Here is a 13,013-nt window from a genome sequence, read left to right on the forward strand (position 1 = left end):
CCTAACAAAAGGAGTTCTACTCCTAACCAACAGATATACAATCTCATAAGAAAGACAAGGATCCTACCTATAGTACATGTGGAATACCGAAGACCCAATCAAGTTGAGATTTGCTTGAAATAATTTTTTCATTTCAATACATTAGAAAAGCCTCTCAATAACTAACTAGAGCTATAAGTTCAAAAATCCTATTTGAAACCAAAATATTTTTCAGTGAATAACATCCCAGATTTAAATTTTAAGAGAAGTAAAAGAAAGAAATATGAATGAAGTAGGAATCAGTTTAAATAAAAATATAATAAATCATTTAGAATAGAAGGGTTGCGTAACTCAAATCAAATTATTCCATTCAAATACTTTATCCAAAAATATTCCCATATGATAATAACACAGTAATCCACATCCTAATTATCATGCCCGAATCAAACAACTAGAAGATGCATCATTCATTGTAAAGAAATCTATTCATAAAAACCATCTTGTTTAAAAGGATTAGTTAAAAACAATAATTTCAAAATGTTTCTTTTGAAGGACTTGATCAGAACGACTAACAAGCGTGGACACACAATCTATGACAGTAAATAAACGTGGACACATAGTCCACGAGAGTAAATAACTAATAAGTGTGGCTAAAAGCCACGAAACAAACGCAAGCATAAAACCTATAAAACAAGCATGAATATGATGCTCATGAATATCCATCCCGTCCTTCCACGTGCATTGGCCTGTGCACGGGGCTAGCACCTCCTGCAAGTATCTTACTAGTTAGGTGTATCATAGCGGGCTAAAGGCTAACGAAATTGCTGTTAACAACCAACATTTTGATTCAATCCCCAACTTAAATAAAACACTTTCAATATAATAAATAATAGTAGATACCCAATCATAAAAGAATTTTAACTCTTCTTTCAAAACTCAATATAGTAGAAGCAATTTTTTTTTTCATAATAACCAATGGCAAAACTTAATTTATAATAATAAAATGATCATGGATATGCTTAAACGTTATTTTGGAAGAAATAAATTTATAAGTAAGTCATTTAGGATGCTATTTACTTACCTGAGATACTTTCAAATACAAAGTGTACTTATAATCAGCTACTTTTGTGATATTGTCCGCTTCTTAATCCCCTAATACCCCAAGTGATATCATTGTTATTTCTTTTATTCATTTTTACAAATTTAAAATTTTCAATCCAAGTTAATTTACAGGAATAGAAAAAAAAATTCTCAACTTAAACCATTCACAATAAAATTTCAAGTCTCTAGGATATTTATATAAAAATATTCAAAGTCACCAGGTCTTTTGATAGAAAACAGGCAACTTCTACCATGACATTTCATTAAACACATTGTGTATATTGATAATCGAACCATACAGCAACATTTTATTCTTTAAAGCTCTTTTTTTTTCCCTACAATTCCCAATGTCAAATTTTAATTTACCAAACTTGTCTAATTTCACTCCTTCCACACAGATCAATTAAGGTCAAGGAAAAATAAAATTGATTTCTTCACCATATAGTAACTAAAATATATGTAAGTGAGATTATGAATCAAGAAATATACTTTTAAATTTAATCTTCAACTTGATCAAACCCCATTTACTTCACCCCTAAACACGCACAGCAACAATAATAAAGAAGAAATAAGCAACTTCAACCAATTAACACACCCACACACAAAATCCGTGATAGAAAAGAGGAGCTCCACCAAGAATCAATTAAGTTTTAAGCAAATTCAAGCTCAAATAGAGGGGAGAAACATATTCTTTTATAATTTATCTCAGCTTGTTTAAACCCCTAGTTATATCCCATCCACGCATCACATTTTAATAGAGGAAAAAAATCAATTTCACACCAACCCATTCAACATGAGCTCGCTGCTGCAAGGAGAAAAAGAGATAAATCAAACTCGCCAAGAAATCCTACAGAGAACGAAGGAAGGAGATCATCAAAGCTCCTTCAACTCTTGCGAACAGCACCAACAGAAACAAGGGAGAAGGAAGGAGTTAACCACTTGAACAGGGATGAGAAATTCACAATCGAACCTCCCATAACAGCAGCCTAACTCCTCACGTGTTTACCACACACAAATGAACAGAATGAAGGAGGAGGAGGAATGTTTGACAGCACCGACAGCGGAGAGGGAGACTCAAATGGACGATAAAGCTGGGAACAACTCACAACTTGGACCACAAACAGCAGCAACAGATCACAGCGTTCATGGCCCTTATGTCTGTGAACTGAACAGCAGAGAAGGAAGAAGAAGATGGAGGTGGCAGAGCTCTGCGTTCAGAGCTTCCTTCTCCTCTGGGTTTCTTTTTTTTAAGTCGGTGAAGAGAAAGGAAAGGAGATTTTTCCGAATGCTCCGTTTCGGACGGGAGAGATATAGAATTCTGAACAAAGAAATAATTGAGAAAACTATAAAAAATGACACAAGAAAAAATTACAACAAACGACACAGTTTTCCTATAATTGAAAATGAGGTAAAATCAAACTTCTGCTCAAAAAATTTTGAAACTTTAAAAACAAATTAACATGAGTTTCTCTAAATTATCACTCTTTACTGACTATAAAATTAATTTAAATAAAATATAAATTGAGAGAATTTTTTTAATTTTATTTATTTATTATTATTATTTTTTAAATTTTAGGGTCATTACATATTCACTCTAAAATTTAATAGAATGCTTTATTATTAATTTTAACTTAAATTTCTAGGTCATTACATGAAGCTTTCTCAAAACCTGAAAAGACAACAAAAGTAAAGGAAATTAAACAATAAATTTTCAAAAAATTGCAAGGATAATTGCATTAAATTTTGGATCATTAGTTTTAATGGAAGAACCATAATTATCTGTGTTCCTTTCCATAGTTGTTTGAGTTGACTAAGTTGCATTTTGAGATCAACAAGTTCATTGAGTGGAACTTTACTCGGCAAAGCATCCAAGGGATATCCCTCCCATTGTAGGACTTGTAATGCAGTGGACAAGCACCTTAGCCCATTATGAACATTCACATGGTAAGGAAAATGATTTGAATGACTTGATATAATAAGTAACTTGAGGTTACTCATCTTTGAAAACGCATCATGGTCCCAATATAAGTCACATGATTTGTCTAATCTTAAAACTATGCCTCTAATTGCTTCTGTGCTCTGTTTATAAAATAATCATTATATTCAATCTAACGCTACATAAAATACATGAAACAAATAATTAGTGGTGAATTTGGATGTATAAGAATTTGGATTTAAACCAAATCCTCCATTTAGATATTTAAAAGTCTATCAAATTCAAATCTAAATCCATATTTTATTATAACTTTGTAATTTCAAACTCCTTTTAGATCCTAATTATTTGAAATTTTATCTACTTTAACCTTCTTGTTTTCTTCATATTTTTACTATCAGTGCCTTTATTAGGCTTGCCACTCATCATCTTTTTCATTTTCATCTTTCATTGGTTGAAAAATAGAAATAAGCTTGTCACTTCTAATAATCCATTTCTCCTTCAAATCTCAATTTATCTCTCTATTACCTTTAAATTTTTTTTACGCTATCTAAACAAAGGATTTTAAATTCAAATTTATCAATTCAAACACCACCAAAATATATAGTTCATGTCACAGGAATTTTGGAGCATACCTTATTTTCCAGTACATGACTAGCATCCTCCAAAGACCATATCCTATTACGTTTACCAACATCATTAGGTGATTCTTGAAAAACTATATTCTTACCCATTTCTTGAAGCATATCATGCACCTGGAAAACCTCTTTATCATAAATTATAACTTTTATCCCAATTTTTGGGTGAAGATCACAATTTTGTGAGATTTGCATCGCAATGTCTTTGTCCATCCCATTAAAAAAGCAAGCAATATTTAAAAATATAGTCTTCTCATCACCTTCTAACCCATCAAAACTCACTTTAAGTATCTTCATAATGTCATGTGGAGGAATCTTCTTGAACTTAGCCATTGCATCTTTCCATTCTGATATAGTTTTTCCACACTAAAAAATGAACCCAACACTTTAAGTGCTAAAGGAAGACCTCTAGCATATTCAATCATACTTCTAGAAAACTCCAAATGACATTCATCATCACTTAAGGTTTTGATTTCATATTGAGTAGAGACACCATGCAATGATAACAAAATGTATATCTCTATCTCTAGTTGTTATTATAATTCCACTCCCTTGACCGAACCATCCTTGCTTTCCTGCTAAATTCTCAAGTTGATCTGTATTACTCACATCATCAAGGACGAGCAGAACTTTTCTATTGCATAAGACGTTTTTTATCAACTTCCTTCCATCATAACAATCATCCAATTCCTCACTTCTTAAATTTAAATAAGAAAGAAGTTTTCTTTGCAAGGAAATCAAGCCATCTTTTTCAGATGCCTCTCTAACATCTAGAAGAAAGCAATGAACTTCAAAGCTTTTGTGTATTTGCTCATAAACAACTCTCGTGGGAGTGGTTTTACCTAACGCTCCCATACCCCATATTCCTATGAATCGAACTTCTTCCAATCCATTGGAGATTATTGAATCCAATTTTGCTATCTTTGATTCAATCCCGACTAATATATCATTGTCAATTGGCAATTCATTATGTAATTTTGTCCACACTTTCTCCGCAACACTTTTTATGAGTTCTGTTTCATGCCTGCGTGGGAAAATTAAATAATAAGATAAATAATCAAGTCAACTGAATTTAAAAATTTTACTCATAAATTATATACATAATTAGAGTGAAATATAAAGGAAATATGGTCATAAACTTAACATTGATTTAGCTTAACCAAAAACTAAAATTAACATTTATATAATCATAATTCCTTAATTACTATAATTTGATATTAGTTAAATAGTTATATTTCTAATTGAAAAGAATAAATTTTGTGGAACCCAATTATTACTAAAAAGAAGGTATATGTATAAATTTGAATAACATGCTGTGAAAGGATTAGATTGAAAAACTTCAAGAGGAATGCATGTAATTGTTAGGAATTTTAACATACCAAATAAGTATTTTTTTCAAACGAAATAATCAATTATGAAAGTTGTTTTAATTGATATATCTAAATATATATATATATATATAGCACATAAAATAATCCTCGATCGATTTTCAAAAGACATGTAAAGGGGTGTATTATCTTTATGTAAAATGATATCCTTATGGTATTTGTTAATTTGGAGTTCATATATGGATATGAATGCCCAGACTTCTAATACTTCTTAAAAATAAAGTCAAGATAATTGTTTGGAGTTGTAGAAATTACCAATTTTTAGAGTTCCAACGAGCTAAGTTAGGAACTTCTTCTAATGCATCCTTCCATCTCTGCACCTTCATTTTCTCGTGTTTCTTCATGCTTTTTGAATGCTTCTGCAAAACTTCCCTTTTGACATCGAACATCAGACGGATCTACACCGTAAAAGATTGGAAATACTTGAAGATCCAACTTTTTCTTAGAGTCAAGAATCTTTAGGAGTTCATCCAAGCACCATGATAAAGAAGCATAATTCGGGGAGAGCACAATAACTGCAGAAAAAGATTCTTCAATTGCTTGGAGTAGATTTTCTTTAATTGCTCCTCCCTTTTCAAGTTGTTCCTCGTCTCTAAAAGTTATAAGTCCTTGTGTTGCAAAGTAACATATAAATGATCTGCAAAACTTGTACGAGTATCTTCTCCTCGAAAACTCAAAAACACGTGATATTTCCATCTCAGAGTTGAACCAGAAATTCTTGAAGAATGCCTAAATCCATCAGCATCATGTGCCATTGCAAGACTTTGGAAACTGAACCGTTCTAATAACAAAGAAATTGGAGAAAAGAAGAATAACAATCAAGACGAAATTATAAAAGAAATTTGGCTCCAAAAATAAAACCCTTCAAACATGGAAGATAGCAGCAACACAAAGCCAAGGCTTTACAAGAAGTAATATTATGAAATCTGTGAGGATGAAGAGAGATATTCGTGTTCATACCTTACTGTCTCTTCAAGACGCAGCTGATGCAGAAATTAATGTCTCCATTAGCAACAGATCTATTCACTGACAGATGGCTTCCATTCTTAATATCATATATACCTTGCATTGACCAAAACAGTGAAATCCCCAAGAATATTGTTAGTAATATTCCGTTCTTAATTAACATTTCAACGCGTTAGTTAACGAACGGGGAAAAATTAATCCTTAACATCTTGTAGTTTTATATGCATAACATTTTAATATGATACATACATACATACATATATATTCTCGTGAATATTCTATACATCTTCATATCACATATACTCACATATTTAATTTCTTTCAACAATATCCTGGTAATTAATTTAGTTCTAACCGCGTAGGAGCTTCGTAGAAGCAACCAGGTCCAAACGCGTCAAGATGTCTTCGCAGAACTTTCAGTTGGGATAGGGACAAAGAAAACGATGCCAAAATCTTCCTTACCTTTCTCTCTCCTACAATTAAATTCCCTAATTGCCCTTATATATATATATATTCCTTTACTCCTATTTATAAATTATTTCCATCATTATTACTAATCTCAAGAAAAACTTTAAACTTCATTAACAAATTCACAACTTTACCTCTATTAAATGCATATTTTAAAGATAAAATGCTCTACCATTTAATAATATTTTCAATATTTAATAGAGATAAAATAATAAAAATTGACATAATAATTATTGAGGTGACTTATAAATGAGATAAAGGCACCTATCTGCCTATGAATAGGACCAAAAGAGTGTGTGTGTGTGTGGTATCAGGCTTGGGCTTTCTCCTCCAGTAAGTAAACTGAGGCCCATTTTGGTGATAACGTTTTAGCAGATGTTTTAAACTTGTCATTCTATATCTTTCCCACATCTCTTTACTTGAGACTTCTTATCAGGGTGTAAAACTCAGACGTCTTTGTCAGCGAACGGTCAGCATCCTGATAAATCCATTATTGACGTAATTTTTGGAGACTTTTAGATTTAATTGTATCAATTAATGTGATGAAATGAGGAAAAAATGATTTATATAGCCTCACTAAGTTAAAAAAAAAAAAAACGGATCGAAACATAAATTTAAAACAAGAAAATTCAGTTCCATAAATTTCAACTAGGGGCGGACGAAGAAAAATGATTTCAACTAGGGGTGAGTGAAATTACTCAATGCATGACCAGAGGTGAACGAAGAGAAAAATGCAAAAAAAAAAAAAATTGTTATTTTAAATCATGTTAAACCATATATTAGTATATCTAATGAGATAAGGCATGATTTGGATTGATTCTAAGACTAGGGAGTCAAATTTATTGTACACAAACCTCCTAAAACTCTCTAGGAGGTGTATTATGAAGTTTGAAAGAGTTCTTCCAAGTTGGGAATTTATCTCTTTTCTTTTTCTCTAATTTTTTTTTTATGTCTTTCATTAGGATGTTTTGCAATAAACTATGAGTTCTTCCTAAACTCTCAATTAGGTAAGGAATAGCCTGATTGGGATGGTTTTGCTCTTTTATATGGTTGGATTTTTTTTTTTCTTGTTGAACAATATAATTTGTCTATAAAGTTTATTCATTTGCTTTTCTATTTATCTTTCTCAAATTTCTTATATATATATATAGATGGCTACTATATAAATTGTTTTGTAAGTAGTTTGATAAATTGGAAGGTGAAAAACTCATCTAGACTTAGAGATATAGGTGTAGATAACTAGATTAGGAATAATTTAAGAGTCTGTAGTGGCTTAGATCGTAAATTTATGATTTAATTAAAGAGTAGAATTTAATAGAAGCTAAATTTAACTTTAATTAAATACATCTTAATATATTAGAAGATTAAGAAATCTTAGAAATCGTTGTCATTACAAAAAAAAAATGATAAATAACTAAATTTTAGTGCTTGTTTAATTGGTTGGTTGATCGATTACTCACTTTTCTCCTTTATTTGCTTTATTTAATTATTAAATCCTTTTCAAAAATATTTTTCTGTTTTCTTAAATAATAATAAATATCACTATCTTCTTTTAAATTTAATTCAAAATAGTCTGAATTTATTATTCTGTACACTTTTACATTCCTTCATTAATTGTCCGCGAGCGGACATAGGCAGGTGTGATAGGCCTTCTCTTCCATTTGTGTCCATGAACAGGTGGTTCTTCGGCCGATTTTATCTATGAACATATTCCTTTTTGGGCCCTCCATCAAATCCATTACGTGTTTAGCTCAATTTATGTTATTTTGCTCCTTTTCTCTGTAAACAAACACGAAACCAACAAGTGAGGTATTTTATTCTTATTTAAGCTTATTTTGTGTATTATTCAGGTAATAAAAGGGAAAAAAATACATATAAAATCACGGTTATTAAAATGACCACTTATCGCCAAGTAGATGTGGTACACATAATAACAATTTGGGCCTATTAAGCATTATTCCATCATTTGATTTTTGGAAGCAAGTATAGAAAAATATTACTTGAAAAAGAAAAACCTCTTAAATGATATTCTAATTCTTTGGGGGATTAATCTCATGTTGTCGGTTGTAGGATTACCTCAGGCAACCAAAAAAAAAAAGACCACTTATCACTCTCCCCCTTTCTTAAACCAAACTCACTTTTTTTTATCCCGTAAAATGCGTAATTACTATGTCAAATGTTTTTTCTTCTCATATTATAAAATTATTAATAAATATTAAAAAAATAAAATAACAAAATTTTTTATAGAGTTATGGTTATTATCCGTGCAAACACCGAAACTGGTGGGTTGGTAATGGTGGAAGGCATCTTTAGCTGCTACGGGACCTTTATTGAATTATGAGATATTATTTATCTTTAGACTTTCGTACAGTTCCTTTTTTATGGCAAGAGTTAAACTGCTTCACTTTTAAATGTTTGAGGAACCATTGAACTAAAGTGAAGTTTAGGATGCCAAATATGTCTAAGTGAATAATTGAAGGGTAATAATGACCTTCAATTTATTATTAAATTATAATACATGAATACTTTTGGTCAAAAAATTATAATGTATGAATTACTGTAAAGCAATCGAAATTGGTCTTTATAAGGTGAATAATTAATAAGAGAATGACCGATATAACGCTTAACTATTGAGTTTATCAAACAAACAGAACACTTAATTAAATATTGAACAGTAGAGGAAAATTAAGGGATAATGATAAAAACATGTCCCCGAAATATGAAAATAATAATATAGTACAACAAAATGTGATAATTATTACTTTGTCCTTGGAGGTTTGTCTGGCATTTTGAATTTTGACAAAATAACATATTTGCTCTCAACAACTATTATGCGTTGGGAAATAACTACTTTGATTGGGTTATTGTCTGACATAGTTTAGGGATATGTTGTTTATATGTTTAAGGTGTTTGTTTTTAATTAAATTAAGATATGTGAATTTTTTACAAATTATTTATTGTATAATAAACTCTTATTATTAATATTATTAACACAGTAAAATTTATTTATTTTGATTTGATTAGATAAAATTATATTAAATATATAAGACTAAGTATCTAAATTATGTCCTCTTTTTTTTGTCATTTTCTCAAGATTTTTTTTTTTGCCAACATTTTCCCAAGAATTAAACCACACCGATTCAATTAATGTCAAACCGCACCTATTATTAGAAATTGGTTTGTAACTGCATGACAAAGCAAGACTTAGAACTTCAAATCTCATCATAACTATTCAAGACACTAACCAAAAAACCCACACCTAATAATTTATTCAATTGATTAATTCATGCCAAACCTAATATCTGAAACTTTTGATTGCGTGTTTGTGTGTGTTTTTTACTGTGGAAATTATTTTCGAAGCATTCAAGCAATTTGGTCATGTAACTTCGAAGGATATCACAGTTGGAAAGTTATGAAGTTTCCTGGAAAAGAACTGAGAGACTTGAAACAGCATTCTGCGATTGCTTAATGCGATTTTGTAGAAAATGAAGTTTGACGAAATTGGCAACATCTTTTTCTCCTAAGAAAAATCCATAGAGATGATAACAAATTAAGTAATACAGGAAAAAAAAGAGTCAATCTATCAATTTCCTAGACAGAGCTATTAAGTGATCAAAATAAAAACTAAAAACAAATTAAACTACATATACTCTCTTTAATCCTATTTATGAGTCATGTTATTAAATTTTTATTATAAATTTTTTTACCCTCCATTGAATATTGGAGAGAGAAAATATGTTATTGAAGTATGTATATTTAATAGAAGTAAAGTTGAGAATTTCTTAAATTTTAAAACAAAATTAAAAAATTTTAAGATTTTTTTAATGCTGATGAAATATGTTGAAAGTAATTTATAAATAGGGTCAAATGAGTATAGCAATCCATTAGTTTTGCTTGCCAAGTCAGAATTGGCGTTTTGGGACGAGGAAGGAAATATTGCGAAATTATTATTCACTTTGATTGAAAAAGAATCGCAACCAACGGTTGAATTGATCAACCTTATTATATACACAATGATTTTAAATATAAATACTAATTATATAAGTGTTTTGGGACAAGTCAATTTTGTATATTTGCGATTGCACTTATTTATTTGTTTGCTCCAATAATTTAAACGGATCCCTTTCTTCATCGAATAAAAAATCCTCCATGACCTGAATGAAAAACAAGTCAGCGATCTTTTGACAGTTATATAATATGGAAAATGATGTGTGAAAATGTTTGCATATGTACTAGAAAACTTGACTTTAAACAATGAGATGTGGTTATAGATATTGTTTTGGGCATTTAAATGCTTATTTACATTTGATTTTCCAATAATATTCTCAAGCAACACTTTCTTTTACAATAATTTTCATAGCTTATAATACACCATGACCATTCTTCATTGAATTCATTCTATTCAATTTAATTAACGGGCCAGCAAGTTTCACTTCACAAATTTCATCTATTGTATTATTTCCACATATAATATCCTCATGTGTAGAATTTGAAATGAATGATTTTGTTGTATATAATACTTCTTTTGTCCAGATTTATGAGACACTTTTGGCCTTTCAGAGAGATTTGGCATTTCAAAATATAAAATATTTTAATAAAAAAATAAGATTTTATTAATGATATTTTTCTAAAATAATCCTTCTAATTATATTCTTTCACAAATGTAGTATTTAATGAAGGGTATTTTTTAAAATTTATATTTTGATTTAAGAAAATAAAGTTGGAAATTATATTTAATAAGTTTTATTGGTATATGTAATTTTATTTGAAAATATTTTATAAATTAGGATAAATATAGTGGAATGTACTTGAAAAATTCAGTGGTTGTTTAGACGATATCTATATTTTGAAGCGTTCAAACGATTTGAAAATGAATTCCTTTATGAGATCCTTTCCATTGAAAAGACCGAAAAAGTTGAAAATAAATCGAAGATTATGATGTAAGACTTGAAAATTATTATGATACTGTTTAGGCATTCACACTTCCGTTTCGCCTCTGCTTTTCTAATATTTTCCTGAAGACATACTATATATACCAAATAAAATGCTTCATTAATTGTGTTCACTCTAGCTTCACTTCTCAAACTTCATTTATTATCATACCGTTGCTTCTATTCACAACAAAATTTAACAAAATCATATGTAACACAAACAAGGCGGTTCGTTGCAATGAGAAAGATCGAAGACTCCTTTTGCTCTTCAAACAAGGAGTGATAGATCCTGCAAATCGACTCTTCTCATGGACTAGTGAAGAAGAAGATTGTTGTTCATGGATAGGAGTTCAGTGTGACAACATTACAGGCAGAGTTACAGAACTTGATCTAGCTGGTCAGCTATTACAAGGTGATATTAATCTATGTCTAGTACTTCAACTTGAATTTCTCAACTACTTGGACTTGCACCATAATGAATTTGTAACTGTGAGTATTCCACCGTGCCAGCCCTCTAGATCTTCTTCTGATGATCAATCAGCAAATCTTTCTGCTGCTTTACGTTACCTTGACTTTTCATCTAATTATGATTTGCCCATCAATGATCTTCGTTGGCTTTCTGGACTTTCTTCCTTAAATTATCTTGATCTGAATGACTGTGATATTGAAAATGAAACCAAATGGCTCGAGTTTGTAGCTATGCTTCCTTCACTATCTGAGTTACACTTGAGAAGTTGTGGATTGAGAGATTTTCCACGCATCAGTTATGTCAACTTTACATCTCTTTCAACTCTTGATCTTTCTTTCAATCTTCTCAACTCAGAATTACCATATTCGTTATTTAATTTAACCAATGACATCTCTGTTCTTGACCTCAGCCACAATGGTTTTTATGGAAAAGTACCAATGTCTTTGTTCAAGCTTCCAAAGCTAAAACAACTAAGCTTGAGCTTTAATAGTATCAAGGGGTCAATTCCAGACTTGATAGGCCAACATGAACAGTTACAACATCTTTTTCTCCGTGAAAATTCATTCAATGGTTCAATTCCACCATCTCTTGGGAATCTTTGTTCGTTAATTTTCTTGGATTTGTCAAACAATCAATTGAGTGGGGGTCTTCCAGAAAGTCTTGGACATCTCCATAACTTGAACCATTTAAGCATTGAAGACAATCCTTGAAGGGTGTTCTCTCAGAAAAGAACTTTGCCAATCTCTCAAACTTAACATCATTATATTTGAGTTCATCTGGTTTCAAATTCCACATTGATCCTAACTGGGTCCCGCCGTTTCAACTTGAATATTTTGAGTTGAGAAACACAAGTCTAGGTCCTACTATTCCCGCTTGGCTATATACACAACGGTCACTGAGATGGCTAGACATTTCTGGATCAGGAATTTCAACCATAGATGACACAGATATGTTTTGGAGCTTTGTTGCAAGAATCGATAATGTCAATCTATCATACAACTTGATGAGTGGAGACATATCCCCCTTGACACTAAACTCAACATTATAAATTTAGAGTATAACAGTTTCACAGGTGGCCTCCCACATATATCATCAAATGTTGTCAACTTTTGGGCATCTCACAACTCTTTCTCCGGATCT

The 13,013-nt window shown here is 30.7% G+C and overlaps 2 protein-coding genes across 3 annotated transcripts; one reads left to right on the forward strand and one right to left on the reverse strand.

Annotated features, from left to right (window-relative positions):
* Positions 1–3,648: 3,648 nt before the first annotated feature.
* On the reverse strand, positions 3,649–6,114 carry LOC129296642 (disease resistance protein Roq1-like). 2 transcript variants are annotated; one of them, XM_054935230.1, is made up of 3 exons: positions 6,000–6,114; positions 5,295–5,820; positions 3,649–4,675 (listed from the first exon to the last, which is right to left on the reverse strand). In XM_054935230.1, exons 2-3 carry the CDS (start codon positions 5,426–5,428, stop codon positions 4,126–4,128), a joined length of 684 nt encoding a protein of 227 aa, XP_054791205.1. In that variant the 5' UTR covers positions 5,429–5,820; positions 6,000–6,114; the 3' UTR covers positions 3,649–4,125. The 2 variants fall into 2 exon arrangements, with proteins under 2 accessions (XP_054791205.1, XP_054791206.1); XM_054935231.1 differs by having other exon boundaries at positions 5,295–5,810; positions 6,000–6,046.
* Positions 6,115–11,408: 5,294 nt separating this feature from the next.
* Positions 11,409–12,583, forward strand: LOC129296645 (receptor-like protein EIX2). Its single transcript, XM_054935233.1, has 2 exons — positions 11,409–11,413; positions 11,545–12,583. Exons 1-2 carry the CDS (start codon positions 11,409–11,411, stop codon positions 12,581–12,583), a joined length of 1,044 nt encoding a protein of 347 aa, XP_054791208.1.
* Positions 12,584–13,013: the final 430 nt, after the last annotated feature.

The sequence above is a fragment of the Prosopis cineraria genome, unplaced genomic scaffold (genome assembly GCF_029017545.1).
Source record: "Prosopis cineraria cultivar Desert tree isolate PC_DT_omini unplaced genomic scaffold, ASM2901754v1 PC373, whole genome shotgun sequence".
In the NCBI taxonomy this organism is placed as follows: Eukaryota; Viridiplantae; Streptophyta; class Magnoliopsida; order Fabales; family Fabaceae; genus Prosopis; species Prosopis cineraria.

Excerpts from the sequence above, each read along its gene's own strand:
- LOC129296642 (XM_054935230.1), bottom strand. The coding sequence starts at position 5,428 with ATGTTCGATGTCAAAAGGGAAGTTTTGCAGAAGCATTCAAAAAGCATG. Across the intron at positions 4,676-5,294 it reads CGTTGGAACTCTAAAAATTG|GCATGAAACAGAACTCATAA; the intron begins GTAATTTCTACA and ends TTTCCCACGCAG.